Source organism: Sabethes cyaneus, chromosome 3, assembly GCF_943734655.1.
Source record: "Sabethes cyaneus chromosome 3, idSabCyanKW18_F2, whole genome shotgun sequence".
Lineage (NCBI taxonomy): Eukaryota > Metazoa > Arthropoda > Insecta > Diptera > Culicidae > Sabethes > Sabethes cyaneus.
In genome coordinates this window covers 175,073,673-175,089,710 of record NC_071355.1, presented here as the reverse complement: position 1 = coordinate 175,089,710, position 16,038 = coordinate 175,073,673, and the positions used below count along the sequence as shown (strand labels likewise).

Below are 16,038 nucleotides of genomic sequence, written 5' to 3'. Positions count from 1 at the left end.
CATTTTCGGAGACCGGGTAACCAAGTCTGAAGTTCATGAAACTTTACCATTGTACTCTTTGCGTCTGCCTGGCTTGTGTAAACGTATTTTGGACATAATTACTCCTGTAAAATTTTCAAACTTTATGAACATTTTTCTCGGATAGTGAACAATGTATTGAGACAAACTTTTTTTTATTTTGTTGGTAAACATTTGAGAAAGACATTTATGGCTTTCTGGATGACCCCACCCCTTTTATTCTCCAATTAACAAAGAAAAAACCTTAAGATTTGTTTCCTATTCTTTTTTTTATTCAAAGCTTACGTCAAAATTCGCTTCAACATACAACATTGGTTTGATCTGTTTTGTCACTTGGTGAACTTAAAAACTATACATTTTCCTGGTAGACCCAATGTTTTTACCTAGCTATCAATGTAATTGACGACGACAGTTAACCAAAACAACATCTTACAACTGGTTCATTCTGGATTAGTTTACACATCTTGATTTTGGAAATAAAATCATCACATTACTTTATAATATAGAATTTTCCATTATGGCTGGTTTGTTGCGTTGTTAAGTGTTTTATAATTGCATATGTTGCTGTTAGATTGGAAGTCTAACATCGTTAAATTGAATCATACATAAAAGTGCGCAAATAAAACATCGAATCCAGGATTCTTTTCTTCTTGCAGCTAACGGTCGCCCATCAAGGGCACTAACTCGCTTTTTTTTTCTTCTTTATAATATCACAACTATTATCACAAACTGTACAACTATATCCGGTTTTGTAGTATTCTCATTGACACAAACTCAAATCAATTCCATTGATTTGACATCCACTTCCGTTAGAAGTATTTCTAAAGTGCTTCAACTTAGCATTGGATTTGCTGTCTACCGTGTGGAAGAACTGCATTTTAATTGAAACGTATATCCAGGTTTGTTTTAAGCATTACTTTCCTTACAGGCTAATTTGATACTTTCGGTACAATTGATGATGTTTATTTTCAAACAATTTGTTGTTTCAATTTCGAAGCAGCATCAAATGTTTTCCGCTTCGGTAGTGGTGTGTGACGTCTTGTGCTTACTTATGATAATTATGGAGTTAATTACTTGGTGACGGCTGCAGCTCAAAATCACAGACTAACGAGAAGTGATCCGAAGGGTACTGGTAGCTGGGTGTTCGGTCCGGGCTGATCTCGTCTCCAGATGGAAACATTAGGCAGTTTTTAACCTATGACGAAATGAATGACAATATGTGATATCTGACATACATATTTTAAATGGGAATAAAACTACTCACGGTAATTTGATCTTTGGAATAGAAGACATAGTCAATTGTGTGGCACACTTCACCTTCTTCACGAATCTTCCAGGTCGTATAGGGTGGTTCGCAAGCAGCTGATTGTTCAGCTTTTGTCCTTCCTGCGGAGCTGATACTGCAGTCGTCATCGACACTGTGATTCGATCCTATGCTGGTTTGATGCTGTAAAACGGTTCCAGAGACGTCTTTGTTGGACATGTTCTGGTTGTTTTCCTTTGTCGGTTCCTGTAAAACTTGCTCCGACAGCAGGTCGGAATAGGCACTGGCTAGTCCGAGCGGTTTATAGTTCAAAACCGTACTATAGATGGGTTCGATCGGTTCCGCGTTGAAATCGCCGCACAGAATAACCGGTCGCTTTTGGGCGATTCCATCGATAAAATACAGCAGATCTTTACCCTGTTCGTTGCGAAGTTTGGAGAGCAGTGCGCCTTTGCGCGCCTTTAGGTGGGTAGTGGTAACACAAATCTCCTGATTGGTGTCACGCGTACGAAACAGGGCCGCTATTGCGACCTGATTGCTCTGGACGCGCCAAACCTCCAGTACCCGGGTGAAATGGTTGATCAACTCTAGGCGATCCTTCTTGAAAAAGACGGCACAACCGTCCGGGCCATTGTTGCCCTGAATGTAGAGACACGGTGAATCGGGCTTCGGGAAGAACACTCCTTCGTAATTTTGAGTGGCTAAGATCTTCTGGATGAACTTGAAGTGGTCCACTTCCTGCAAATGAGTAAATCAAATGGAAACTAATTAGAAATTCGGTCTAATTTTTGCTTAAATAGTGATAAACAAGTAATCTTTATTGTCATAGTGCAATCTGCATAGTAAGAGCGGGTGATAAAAATATAATTTTGCGCCATGAGAAAATGGTTAATTTTGAATTGAAAACCACTCATGGGGTTTCCACACAATGCTGGCGAGTTCAATAATACATTAGTACAATAGAGCGGCCCGAAGCAAAGTGAGTGGCTCCAATTCAATGGGATTCAATGGGAATCTTGAAAATGACTGACAGTTGAGTTAGTTATGACAAAAATATCAGTTAGCTTTCCCTTTGGTATAATTCAAAGACTGTTCATTTGTTCCATCCCTTGTTTACATCGATATGCCATTTGCTGAACAAATCCTTAAGTTCCTCTCAACAAACATTTTTGTTGAATGGTAGCTTATTCAACCATTGTACAGCTAGTTAGCGGGTACTTTCTTATTTACTTAATTGGTCTAACGTCTTACGACAAGGCCTGCGCAGTATATTTTCTCCATCTATTTCGGTCCATGGCAGCTGGTCTCCAGTTCCGCGGGCTCCCAGTGCTCGTCAGATCCCGCTCTACCTGGTCTTGCCACCTCGCTCGCTGTGCCCCTCTTCGTCTCGTTCCTACCGGATATGATGTGAAAACTATTCTTGCAGGATAGTTGTTCATTGTTCGCCTCCATATACCGTTCTCTTGCGCTCCGCCAAAGATGGTTCTTAGTACCCGCCGTTCGAAAACTCCGAGTGCTCGTAGGTCCGCTTCTAGCAGTGTCCACGTTTCGTGCCGGGTGTTTGTACACTGTGCACTTTGTACGGGGGTACAAATTGTTCGACCGCAAGCGTTTGTGGAGTCCGTAGTAGGCCCGACTTCCGCTGATAATACGTCTTTTAATCTCACGGCTAGTATTGTTGTCCTCTGTTGCCAGTGAGTCAAGGTATACGAACGCGTCGACTACCTCGAACTCATCCCCGTCGATTACCACGGTACTAGAGATGGTCGGGTATGAAAATTTGAATACCCGAACCCGACCCGTACCCGATCAAGAAAAAAATTGAAAACCCGTACCCGACCCGAAACCGCAAGTTTATTATTTTTGATACCCGAACCCGACCGCAACCCGACGGGTACGGGACGGGCCCGGGTACCCGACCATCTTTAGTGTTAAAAAGGTCAATAGAGATTCCCGACCCGACCCGTACCCGCAATTTTTTTTTTCAATACCCGAACCCGCGGGTACGGGTACGGGTGCGGGTTTCGGGCAAATTTTCCGCTACCCGACCATCTCTACACGGTACTACCCAAGCGGGCCCTGTTGCGCTCGGTCCCGCCTGTCAGCATATACTTTGTTTTATCTGTATTTATCTTCAATCCAATCTTCTCTACTTCGCGTTTTAGTCTGGTGTACTGATCTTCCACCGCCTCAAATGGCCTGCCGACAGCATCCACGTCGTCAGCAAAGCAGATAAATTGACTGGATTTATTGAAAATCGTGCCCCGCATTTCGATCACCGCTCGTCTTATAGGACATTCAAGCACAATGTTGAATAGCAAGCATGAAAGACCAGCCCTTTGTCGAAGTCCCCTGCGAGATTCGAATGGGTCCGGCAATCCACACGAGATTCTCACACAGCACTGGATCCCATCCATCGTAGCCATGATAAGTCTAGTAAACTTACCCGGAAAGCCGTTTTTGTGCAAAATTTTCCATAGCTCTTGTCGGTTTACGCTATCATATGCGTCTTTGAAATCGATGAACAGGTGGTGCGTGGGGATTCGGAATTCGCGGCACTTCTGGAGGATTTGCCGCAGGGTGAAGATTTGGTCCTTTGTAGACCAACCCTTCATGAAGCCGGCCTGGTAACTTCCCACTAATCTATTGGCTATTGGCGATAGTAGATGAAAGATGACTTGGGACAGCACTTTTTAGGCGGCATTCAGGATAGTGATTGCTCGGTAGTTCTCACAATCCAGCTTATCACCTTTCTTGTAGATAGGGCAGATAACCCCGTCTTTCCACTCCTCCGGTAGTCGTTCGAACTGTATCCCAAATCTTGATAATCAGTTGATGCAGACAGCCGACCAACTTGTCCGGGCCCATTTTAATAAGTTCCGCTCCAATGGCAGCTCGGCCGCGGTCCGCTGGATGGCTTCTTTAACTTCCCTTATCGATGGGGGTGGCACATCTTCGTTGCTTGCTACACCAATGTGGTCATTTCCTCCACTATCATGGTCTTCCGCCTGCACGCCCTTCAGGTGTTCATCGTAGTGCTGCTTCCACCTTTCGATCATCGGTCAAGATACCTCCATTTTTATCTATGCACATTTCGGCCCGCGGCACAAAACCTTTGCGAGATCCGTTAAGTCTCTGATAGAACTTCCGTGTGTCGTGAAAGCGGTACAGCTGTTCGAGTTCTTCGCACTCCTTCTCCTCTTGGTGGCGCTGGGACCGGATTATTAGTCTTTATCGTCGGAATAACAAAGTTCGTGCCGCCTTTTAACCGGACCGGACCGGAACCCGAACTTCAATTTTCGTTCCGATGTCGAACATTAATCTGGCATTACTCGTCAAACCATTCGTTACGTCGATTCGGTGCCACACGGCCTAGGAAGTTAATGGCTACGCTGTTAATGGCTGTTTTCACGGCATTCCAACAGTCCTCAAGAGGGGCTTCATCCAGCTCACCCTCTTCCGGTAGCGCGGTTTCGAGAGATAACGCGTAGTTTTCGGCGACCTCCGGTTGCTTCAGTCGCGCTAGATTATACCGTGGCGGGCGCCGGTATCGTATGTTGTTCACAACAGATAGTTTTTGACGTATCCTTACCATCACTAGGTAGTGATCCGAATCAATGTTAGCGCCCGGATAGGTTCTGACGTCGATAATGTCTGAAAAGTGCCGACCATCTATCAGAACGTGGTCGATTTGTGATTCTGTCTGGTTGGGTGATCTCCAGGTGTACCGATGGTTGAGGCACAGACAAACAGACGAGACACTCGCGTTAATTCCATCGTCCATTCGAAAACCACTTATTTTTCAAAAAAGCATGTTTCGCAACATGACCACACCGCGGCGCTCGAGTATTGCTTCGAGTTTTCAGTATAAAACTATACAAATGTAAAAAACCTACAGTATAAAACCTTGCAAATGCAAGCTACTCCGCAACATGCATAACAGAGGGCACTAGTGTGCAAGCAAAATGTGTAGGACGATGCTTTTTGAAGAATTTTCTTCTATGTGTCATGTCAGTTCGTCAGTGGTTGAGGTTATGCTGGAAGAAGGTACTACGTATGGCCATGTTCTTGGAGGCGGCGAGGTCGACAAGTCTTAGGCCGTTTTCGTTCGTTTGCGGCGTTTGTAGATATGGGGCAGATAACCCCGTCTTTGCACTCCTCCGAAAATCGTTTCATATATCAATGCCGTCAATTCCTACTGCTCGGTAGATAGCTTCATTAACTTCACCTATCGTTATGGCTGGCGCATCTCCTTCGTATGCTGCACCAATGAATGAAGTCGTTTCCTTCGCTACTTTAGGCTACCACCAGAGTGTAAACGACCTGCGACGCGATGCGATTTTTCTTGCTGCGGTTATATGCTCAACCCTTTTTCGTCTGCAGTATGACTGTGTATTTAGTGACATGTAAGCAAAATTTCGTGTTTCATAAAAAACAGTACAGCTGCCTCAGGTTTTTGTTTTATGTTTCTCTTGACGACAGTTCCTCCTATTGCTCCTAGGCTACATTAAAGCTTGAATTCGAAATAATGGTTTTTTCTCTAGCCTTATACAAGAGATGATCGTGACTTTCCAGTTGACCTTGAGGTGTGATGCTGTTCTGACGCATCAGTCGTCATATTGTGCCAGATTGTATCAACGTGTATTGAGGGGAGAATTAGACATGATGGACTATTCTTGCATTTCGCACAGTGTGGAGTGTATGGGATTTGACCCTTCTGATGTTTTGACAATATTTGGAAGCTATAAATTTTCATTTCGCGGGCGGCAAATACCTAGCCAGCCCATATTCAAGACAGTTCTCTCCTTTTGTAGAGCGCTAAAAATATTAAAAATTTCCAGCCATTGATGCTTTGCAAACTCAGGCGGTACTGATTCATATCACTCATGCACAAAATATTTCAATCATCTATCATACTATAATCCTACATCTACTAGATTGGCTCCATTCAGTGTTCAAATCATCCACCGAATATCGGGTTTCAACATCCACTTATTTCATGATGAAGTCATTATTGGGGCGAACCAACTACTGGGCTTATCAAAAAAGTAAATAAATAAATAAGTAAATGAAGTTAAAAGCCGAATGATTTAGTATAATCGATGAAAGTTGCGAGTAATTTATGATCAAAAAAACATACTTAACTATCCCCTCAAAAAGGATTTAATTGTTTCTTTGATTTTCCAACCACTGATAACCTTTTTAAAGTATTTTTAGTACTGCTGCGCAAATCTCTCTCTAGTTGTGAAGAAAGTTTCACTCCAACATAAAGATAACTCTTATCAATTGTAAACAAAGACTTAAACCTCTCCTACAGATTTAAAGTTCTTTAGACAACTCGCACTTTATTTCAAAGCCTTATCCTTAAGTTCAGCTGTACTGTACGTTCAACTACAAAGACCATGAATTTCTCGTACCTCAATAGAAGCTTAAGATAGGATTAACCTGTCTTAATCACCATAAATAATTATCATTTATAAATGATCAGAGAATAGGAAAGAAACAACTCACCTGGAGGCACACGATGTCCGGATCGTTTTGTACAATTTCCTGAATCACCTGATACCGTCTGCATTCCCAGGTCAGTGCATCTACCGGGCATCTGACAAACCCGTCGTTATTCATACCTAGCGCTAAAATGAAAAAAAATATAACATTAGTTCTTTTCCCTAATTCTTCGCCATATTGCTTTGGCTTACTTTGTGAGAGCATATTCCACTGGAAGATTCGGAGCTGAACTGGATTTGTCGTTGGTTTGCTACAAGCTGAAATTGAATACTCTAGTCAAATAACGGATTCAACATAAACCGCACCTCCCGGTGTGTAGGCACTACTTACTTTTGGAAATTGCATCCAGCTTCAGCATCCGAAACCCCTCGGTCAGATCCGGCTGACCGGTTCGTTCGTCTGGTCGCAGAAACTTTCGCTTCACAAGCTGGGGTCGATCTTCGCCACGGGCTATCCGGCAGTACTCCAGCAGGTCGGGAATCGACATTCCGTTCGATATTTCCAGCTGGTCATCCTGACAGTCGATATTCTTGATCTGCGGGGCCGACGTAAAGGAACCCATTCTGAAACGGGACGGAATGATGTGGTGGAGATCAAATACAACGAATCTTAATGGAACATGTAATGTGGGTGAAGAAATTGTGGAATTTTTGTGAAGGGTACCTTTGCAGCATTATGCGCTGCAGATGAGTTTTCTTTTTTTCACCCGGTGGCAACTGCTCTTTACACTTGGAAAGATTGTTTACTAATTCATTTCTATCCATATTTTTCTGCGTTTGTGGATTTCACGGGGAGAATGTTTTCTGACGACTAACGGTTGAAGACTGAGCTGGGATCGCAAATTTATCGCAGTCACAGGTTTCGTAAATCTGCTCTGCCACTAGCACGTGCTGCATAGTGAATGAGTTTTACGGGTATATGGGAGTAAATGAAGAAAACATTTCATATTCACCAGATGACGTAAAAGCTACCGAAGATAACAATCGAGATTACCTCGCTCAGATGGCATAGCGATGCGTTACGGCGGGGGCGTTCAGTTTTACGCTCCGAAGTGTGTGGATGACAACAAGGTACGCCGCTGCCGCGGGGTTAAGCGGTCCAATAGTTCACCGTTTTGACACTCCCCTCAGGGGTAAGGTTTGCAGTTTGACGTGGATTTTGTTAAAAAGAATTTACACTAATAGTATGCAAAATAATTCACCCGGAGAGCGCTGGAACGCTCATGTTATGTATGTAAATAGCTGATGTTATTGAGTGCGAGTGTACGCTCGGTCAGCGTTCTAGGAAAAATATTCTTAGGCTGTGGAAATTCATCATTCGCAACATCTTTATTGGCAGGATCGAGTTTCAGGCTACAATTGGTGTGATCAAAATGTAAAATAAAGAAAGTTTATGTTTATAGCAACCTCAACATGGTTGAATGTTTGGATTCAGCTTCCAATTTTTCCCAAGTTACTATGTCCAGTCCGCATGTCTTCACTCTGTTCATAAATCTCTCGTTGATCGTTGCTTGTTGGACTTCGAAAACCCGATATCCTGATTAATATCCAGTAATTCGTAAAATGGGATAATCCTATTTCGGTAGACAAGACTACGGGTTTTTTTTGCATTTGGTCTGATAAGAGATACGTTTACCGTCCTGTTAGTTCAGCGGCTTAGAAGTATAAGGGTCCTAGCATCTTAGCGTCCTGTTAAAGTTCCAGAATCGTGCTATCAATTCACTTCTAGTTCGCTTTTGTCAATAATCACTTACTTACTGATGTGTTCAGGTTTTGCCAGTTAAGCAAAACAAAGGAAAGAAATCAGGTTTCTCTACTGTCGACAGTAGCCAGCCATGCTACATGTTCATGTCTACAGGATGAAAATCGCTGCCTCGGCTACACCGCCATTAGGCTTTAGCGCTGTCCCTGCGTATTGCAGTCCAACGCTCCCCGCAGAATTCGTTCGCTCCTCTCCTCGAGGTGCGTTCGATCCACATCCACAAGCGCTACCGAATCGTAGTTTCTATCGGGTGCTTGTTAAATCGACGATAAGGTTCCGAATTGAAGATCTAAAAGGAATTCGAATGTACCGCAGATAACGAAGACTAATTTTCGCGTTGTCTTCGAAGCCTACGCACCACGCTTTGTAGAAAACCATTTAGTTAGTAAGGTGATTCAATTTGATCCTGAGCCATACCTATATCAGCACTCGTATCACCTCTGGCGTTGTCTGACTGGTTATATATTGAAATACTTCTACCTCTTCAACCTGATTTGCACCAATATGATAGGAACATCATGGCAAGCTCCATACGTGATCGGAATCCAGCTTACTGTCGGTAGAGAGCAGTATCGATTTTCTCCTTGATCTGATTGAAGATCACCTTGCAAAGTATTTTGGGAATGATGCAAACAACCATGAAGCTGCGCCAGTTTCCATATTCCTATAGGTTCTTTTTCTTGGAGACTTTTACCAAGACCTCTTGCATCCAGTCTAGTGGAAAGGTCGTGCTTGCTAAGAGACAGAAACTACACTGATAATACTAAGTCAGCTTTCAACATCTAGGCTGAATAGCAGTCAATTCCTAATGCTTTGCTAGACTCCATATTTTCAGTCGCTGATTCAATTACAGCTAACGACGACTGTTCAGAGTTGCTTCAAGTAGATGTGGTCCAAGGTGGGTATCACGCGGCGCTGGTTTGGTGGCCTGTGAAATTTGAGGCTAGGAAGAGTGGTTCAAAGTACAGTAAAAACTTGAGTCCACTTTCCATCTCTCTACTCAGCTAGAAAGTTACTGCGATCTTTTGTTTACAAGGCTATTTAATAGTCCTCTTTAGCCCGGTGTATTTCTGACGGGCTGCAGACTCAACCGGTTTAGTTCGTGTCCGTTCAATTCTGCCTTTCGCCTTTCAACGCTCAAAGATGATCCTTCAGGCTTCATGTGAAATCCATTCCCTTCGGACATTGCGCACTCTGTCGAGGGTTTCATCACAAGTTGTGACAAAGCCGTTCTTGACGCCGGTCCACTTTTTGCCATCAGTTGTGCCAAACGGAGGTTCTGATTCGAAAAAGGCTCTTTCACCTCAGGATCTTTCAGTCGGTGGGCGCTGTAACGGCATCCGAATGTCTGTTCCCGTCGATTGACGCGTGTCTTACTGATAACAAGATGTTAGTGATGTATTTGTTACGTACATCAAGCAGACTTCTGCTCCACTTTGAGTTGATGAAGATGTGGTTAATTTGGTTTTGTGTTTAGCCATCACAGGAAACTCAAATGACCTTATATGCTAGTTCATAGGGAAAGAACAAGCCGCCTATCACCGTATTGTTCTTGACAAAGATTTGCAAATAGATTTCAGTTCTTACTCATCTTTCGTAGAACGTGTCTTCTCATGATGCGTTCAAAGCACGCGTTGCTCGATTCAATCTACGCGTCATAGTTACCTAAAAAGGTTTCGGTGTCATTTGTTGGACATTTTCCATTACATCGTTTGGGACCCTGCAAGTCGACAGAATTTGTTAGGGCATAATACTGATACATCGATACATCGTTCTGAATCTAACAAAGATTATTCTATATTGTTTATCAGCTGCCAACCCACTAAGGTCCCGTGATCCGTGATTTAACTCTTCGTTCTCGAATCGCATTATCACCTCGTGTGCCAGTCTTAGTATTTTGTCCTTCAAGCGATTGGCTTCTCTAGCCAACTCTTCTCTAGCAATTAAAATTTGTACTTGATCTCTTGAAGATCAACCGGCGGGATACTTCATTATTTGTTTGCTTTGCTAAACGAATAGCATTGCCTGCTCCATCTCCTGTCCTTTATATAACTTTATCTGTAAATATACTTTTACATTGATGATATGGAATGTTGGTGAGCCTCCAATTTTCGATTTGCACGTCCTTGATTATGTTCGTGTCAATGCACATCTATCAAAGCAAAGCAACGCCTTGGTGCTACATACCGATTTTGAAAGTTGACTTTCTGCATGTCTTTTTTTATTCGACAGACTTCGCCGCCCCAATAGCTGGCGGACAATTGCTGGGCTAGCGCTACGATCTTATTGACTCCTACAGCCTCTCCTAGTGCACGCCTATCACCGGTACCTATATATAAATATATCACTTCACTTGTCACCTGAATAGTCACTTCCCAGACAGATACCTTTGTGTCCCATGGTCGGCAACTGTCGTAGGTTTCATCCAATCTACAACTAGTATGCTTCTCCCTCGCCGTTGGTTCTGCCTCCGGGTGAAGGGAATGCGCACGTTTGTGACGCAGTGATTGTAGAAACGGTACTTAATCCTCAATAAGCACGTTCTAATGCTAATCGCCTACCAGTTTATAACACGTTTTTGCATTCTGTTACAGAGGGATAAAGCCCACTCGTCGATTGTCTGGCAAAACTGAGCTTTACCGATTATTTTAACTATTGTTAGCCGGACTGTTAGCAATGCAAATAGATAAATAGTTTCCTGCTACCGAAGCAAGTCAAACTAAGTTAGAAATAAATTTGAAGAGCCTCGTAGAATTATTTCCCGGTTTTTCGAGGTTTCCGCAACATCCAGCTTCCACATTACATTAATTGGGGGGACGAGATGAAGGTTTTCAGGGGTTAATGAATAATCTTCATCAAAGGTATGTTTCGCTGCTTTGGACCTGAAATGGTCAGAAATTCGTTTTTCCGCTTCGTTGTTTGCTTTGGTGACTTCAACCACGTGTTCCTTAACACGGATATCTTTGTTTCTTTTAGTTTGTCCATTGTAAACTTTTTCACAGTGACTGCAAGCAATTTTATAAACCCTTGCAATGTTTAACAAATCAATTTTGTCTTTAGCGGACCCCAATAAATCTAGATTGATTTGGTTGTTTCTACAGGTGTAAACAATATCTAAACTAAACTAAACTAAATCTGAACGAAGTTGGTGTGTTAACACCCTATCGTATTCAACAGATACCCTTTTCAGATCTTCCGCTATCAGAGTGAGCCTTATAAACGGTTGCTGTTATAGCCATTTAATCTGGCAATTGCAAAAATCGCGATGGTTATCATGGACAGGAACTTCGGTGATTCAATTTCACCATTTAGTACTACGTACCAGTGATACCAAAAAAGATTCGGTGTCTTTACTATCATAAAATCAACCATTAATGCATACACTAAAAACCGATAGCGGATCCCGCCTAAGGTCATGTTCCGAAAGCGGAATGTAGTGTCAAGGCTTCACCCTCGAAGCGCATCACAATACATACCTAGCTCAGGAGCATAAATTAACAAAGAGATATTTCAATGTCTCCCTGTATGAATATTCAATGAAAATGTTATTTCTGTTTAAAATTTGCGTACACACCACTATATCTCAACAACATATAGTGGAAAACTAATTGTCACATTGATTGTTTTCCAAAATATTTTCGTAAATATGAAATTGTCATATTGATTCTGATACATTCAATCTATATGAATCTATATATTATTTGAGCTCCTCACTCTAATAGATATTGGTTCAGTTCCTCACACTATTCATATTTATCTAACACTAAAATCATCGATAATATGATTTATGAGTGATGCAAATGTTATTCACTATGCTGGTTACTTAAGTATTTTGATACAATTTATAGCTGTTGAATTGAATATCAACACAAAATAACACAATGTCTCAGTCAAGCCTACCATTAACAAATTTCTATACGCAAAACTATCTACGTAATAAGCATCGTTAGACTTTCAACATCAGCTGAAACGCTTCTTTCCCCAATGCACAATTATATGCCGATTTAAATGAATTGTAAACACTCGATCACAAACTATGCACTTTTCGGTCACAAAACAATTTCAAATGCGTCACTGTTCGTCGAATGGTTACAAATCTGACTGCAGGAGGCAGAGCAAAAAGAGAACAAAAGCTAAGAGAAATGTAAACATCCATAGTTTTGCTCTCGCTAGTTTAATACCAGCTCAAGTGGTATTGGTTATTGAAAGGTCTTTCTCAGACTTCACAACCAGACAACAAAGCGTGCATGTAGTAAGATGAAATCCAAACATTTCTAAACCACGTTTTAATCAACCAATGCGCGCTGCATCTAGCATACATCTTCTTATTTTGTACTTATTTGAAGTTTAATTTTGATGGAATTTGATATACGTTCATAGCCCAACCAAGTTTATCCGAGATCGAAAATCAGCGGAATCTGGCCATTCATTTCAATTTACAGAAATCATGTTGAACTTGTTTTGAACTCACAAAAATAACAAATGCCCTACTACGCGACGACTGACTGTCCCCCTAACTTCACTGATTCACTCACACTCGGAAAGTGTCTCACTATATTGTACACAACAAACAGCTCCCATAGGCCACCTTGCGAAAAAAAAGGTGGTGGTTTTCCGTGGAAAGGCCAGATGATTCCGATCCGATTGCTTTCACTATCAGATGCCATGACTCAAGGGCATCCGCAATGGCAATGGTTTTGCGTTTGGCGAAAAGGTGTCACAGAGGTCAAATCCGTTGCTTTACTCTACTATCAGGTACCGACGCGTGAATGGTCTATGGTCAATGGGTTGGTCTCATTCATGCTTGCTAGCCTCCACTTTCGGTGGCAAAGGTCAAACCACACGGTACCTTTCTAGTTCCATTTGCTTCCTTCGGAGCGGTGCAGACCGAGCCTTGGCCAGTATTATTCTACACTTGGACATAATTAGTTTAATCATTTCCATGAATTTCGGATGAACGCCACTGATGAACGGAAACTGAAGCAGAATGCTTTCAAACTAAATTGATTACAACATCACTCGTCTTCGGACAGAAGTCTAACACTAAAACCATGTGGATGAGGGCGACAATGTGGATCGGGATGCGAAAACTATGGATGTACGATCAAATCCCCACCTTGAACCTGGCTGGCAGGGTACCCAACATACACGAAACACGAAAACTGATTGGTACTGTAGACACAGGACTACCGAAACACACTCGAACACTTGCGAATGATCCAAATTAGTGAGAAAATTCGATCAAGCAGGAAATTTGAATGAAACCGACGGAACTCTTAGTAGTAGCGTGTATGATTACCTTGGAATGAGTAGCAATGCTTTGAATCGCCTCGTGCCGAAGACACAGGTTGTTCGTACAAACAGGTCCATCATGGTATAGGTTGCACGGGTTGGCCCTTTCCTGTGTGTACGGGCGATGTGGCAGTGACTGTAGTGGCGGCTGTGGACTGTATCACACTTTCTCTCACACCCGCCGCCTGAACCGACGGATGGTGGCAACTGGCAAGCAGTACGACACGGCCGACGCGGAACAGCTGTAGATGGACGGAAAAGCACCGTCGGCTGTCGACTGGCTGTGTTTAAGCGTGACGAATGAAGAAGAACCTGCTCGGTGATGGTGTTGGTTTACATCAGCCAACTCATTGAGCGAGTTTAGCAGAGAAAGGAAAAAAAGCAGAGAGGGAGTTCTCTTTACGGTTCGAATCCCGGCTAGATGAGAAATGTATTTCTCCTTTGGTGCAGCTGCTGGCTGGTGAGTTGGTGCTACTCTTCGTTGCTTTACTGGGGGTAAAAGGAAAATTGACGAGAAGGAAATGATTTTCAGGGTCACCACTGTTTCTGCTAGAGAAATAATTGTTTTGTTATTGTCGAAACTTTTTTTTTTTTGGCAATTTGCAACATTGTTTATTTTCGGTTTGCGCGGTGAGTGTGAACTTTCGTATTTTTCTTATTGTACAATCGCAAGCGTTTGTGTAAAACATTTGCTGTTACGTAGCGGTTGCGTTTATTGTACCCGCCTGCAGCAACAATTCAAGGATCTTAACATTTCAAAAAGGCGTTTTGCAGTTATTTTTAGACAGCTTCGAATTTTATAGTCTTGTACAAAATACAATATGTAATTGTATCGCGGATTATCGGCTTTCCAGTCACTTTTATATTGAAAACGGCTTTTTTATATTACCTGACGTTTCGGCCTTTGGTTTTGGCCTTTTTCAAAGGTAATATGGTTACGTTTTCTTATTCATAATTTTGCAGTATCATTCAATTTAGTTTTATAAGTATCTATCTTCTCTAGAAAGATTGCATTTTACCTATTTCTAGCGCAAATTAACGCTCTAACGGGTAGGGTAAGGCCGTCTGTAGATGACTTTGACTTTTCGAGCTTCAGAGCTACATGCGACATTTGTTTTGAATTGATAGTATAAAAAATGTATTTTGACATTTTGATATTAATATCACAACATTTTGACCATGCGTTCAAGAGTTAGCATCTTTCAAAAACAGGAACTCTGAAAAATTGCAAAAAAAACACTACCTTTTTACTTTTGAAGAAAAAGGACATATAGAACAAAATTATTGACTTCAAAATTTTTCTATGAGTAAATTACAAGCTTTATTTTCATTTTGTAAGGTATTTAAATTAAAAGAAAATATCTGGGTAGAGCGGTAGACACGAAAAACAAAATAGAAAATGTGGACTATTTCACTTTCCATTTATTTCAGTAACAAACCTACCCATTGACACGAACTTGATCGCTTATAAAAGGTATTGTTATAATGTTGGCTACTACACAATAATTTCATAATTATTGTTCATATGAAGTTTGTTTTGAATAGATGTAAAATTGAAAAGAAACTTCATTAAAATTACCGACAATTTAGCAATAATAAGCAATAATCAATAGACTTAATAAAAAGTTTCAGATCAAATGAGATATAAGAATGTAACATCCGGAAAAAGGAAAATATTAATATATGTCTATCTATCTGTCCATTATAAAGTTAAAAACTACTAAACTGCTCATCATAAACATGATCATGCGAGCACGGTATTCTTCTGACTACACAGACATCATAATATTGTGGCAGGCTTAAAATAGCCGCAGCAGCCTTATCATTAACCGCGACTATAACTCAAATTAAAAAGCGTTTTATTAACTCCAAAATGCACTGCGATATTCAATACATGTTATCCAACCAATTAGTATGCAAATCTTATGTCGAATAAATAGAATCGGGAGGCTGAAAATACCCACCCAATCAGTTTTTTGTGTTGAGATGGTAACGACGCTACAAGTGTTACTGTGATGGTTACGATACTACATTACTTCTCCTAGCAGTTCTTCGATGATCAGTTCAATGGCGATGTTGCATAAGGAGGCGGAAGTTAACTTAGGAGTGTCCATGGACGATAGTAAAGCCCAACACCTGATCCCTAAGAAGTCAAACGAGAAATTCGGTTGCTGAAGATCAACAAAGCCGCTGGT

At 41.6% G+C, this 16,038-nt stretch overlaps 1 protein-coding gene across 7 annotated transcripts in view; it reads right to left on the bottom strand.

The window, feature by feature from the left end:
• Window positions 1-277: 277 nt before the first annotated feature.
• Window positions 278-16,038, bottom strand: part of LOC128741547 (nocturnin) — a 67,850-nt gene continuing 52,089 nt past the window's right edge. For 4 of the 7 annotated variants that reach the window (XM_053837449.1, XM_053837448.1, XM_053837450.1 and 1 more), the window contains exons 3-7: window positions 7,121-7,353; window positions 6,982-7,047; window positions 6,794-6,915; window positions 1,283-2,020; window positions 278-1,213 (exon numbers count right to left, since the gene is read on the bottom strand). In XM_053837449.1, coding sequence (XP_053693424.1) covers window positions 1,085-1,213; window positions 1,283-2,020; window positions 6,794-6,915; window positions 6,982-7,047; window positions 7,121-7,353 — 1,288 coding nt within the window. In that variant the 3' untranslated portion in view covers window positions 278-1,084. Of the gene's footprint in view, window positions 1,214-1,282; window positions 2,021-6,793; window positions 6,916-6,981; window positions 7,048-7,120; window positions 7,354-7,453; window positions 7,718-13,400; window positions 13,525-13,850; window positions 14,333-16,038 lie in introns of those variants that run through there. The other 3 variants (XM_053837454.1, XM_053837453.1, XM_053837452.1) reach the window with 3 other exon arrangements.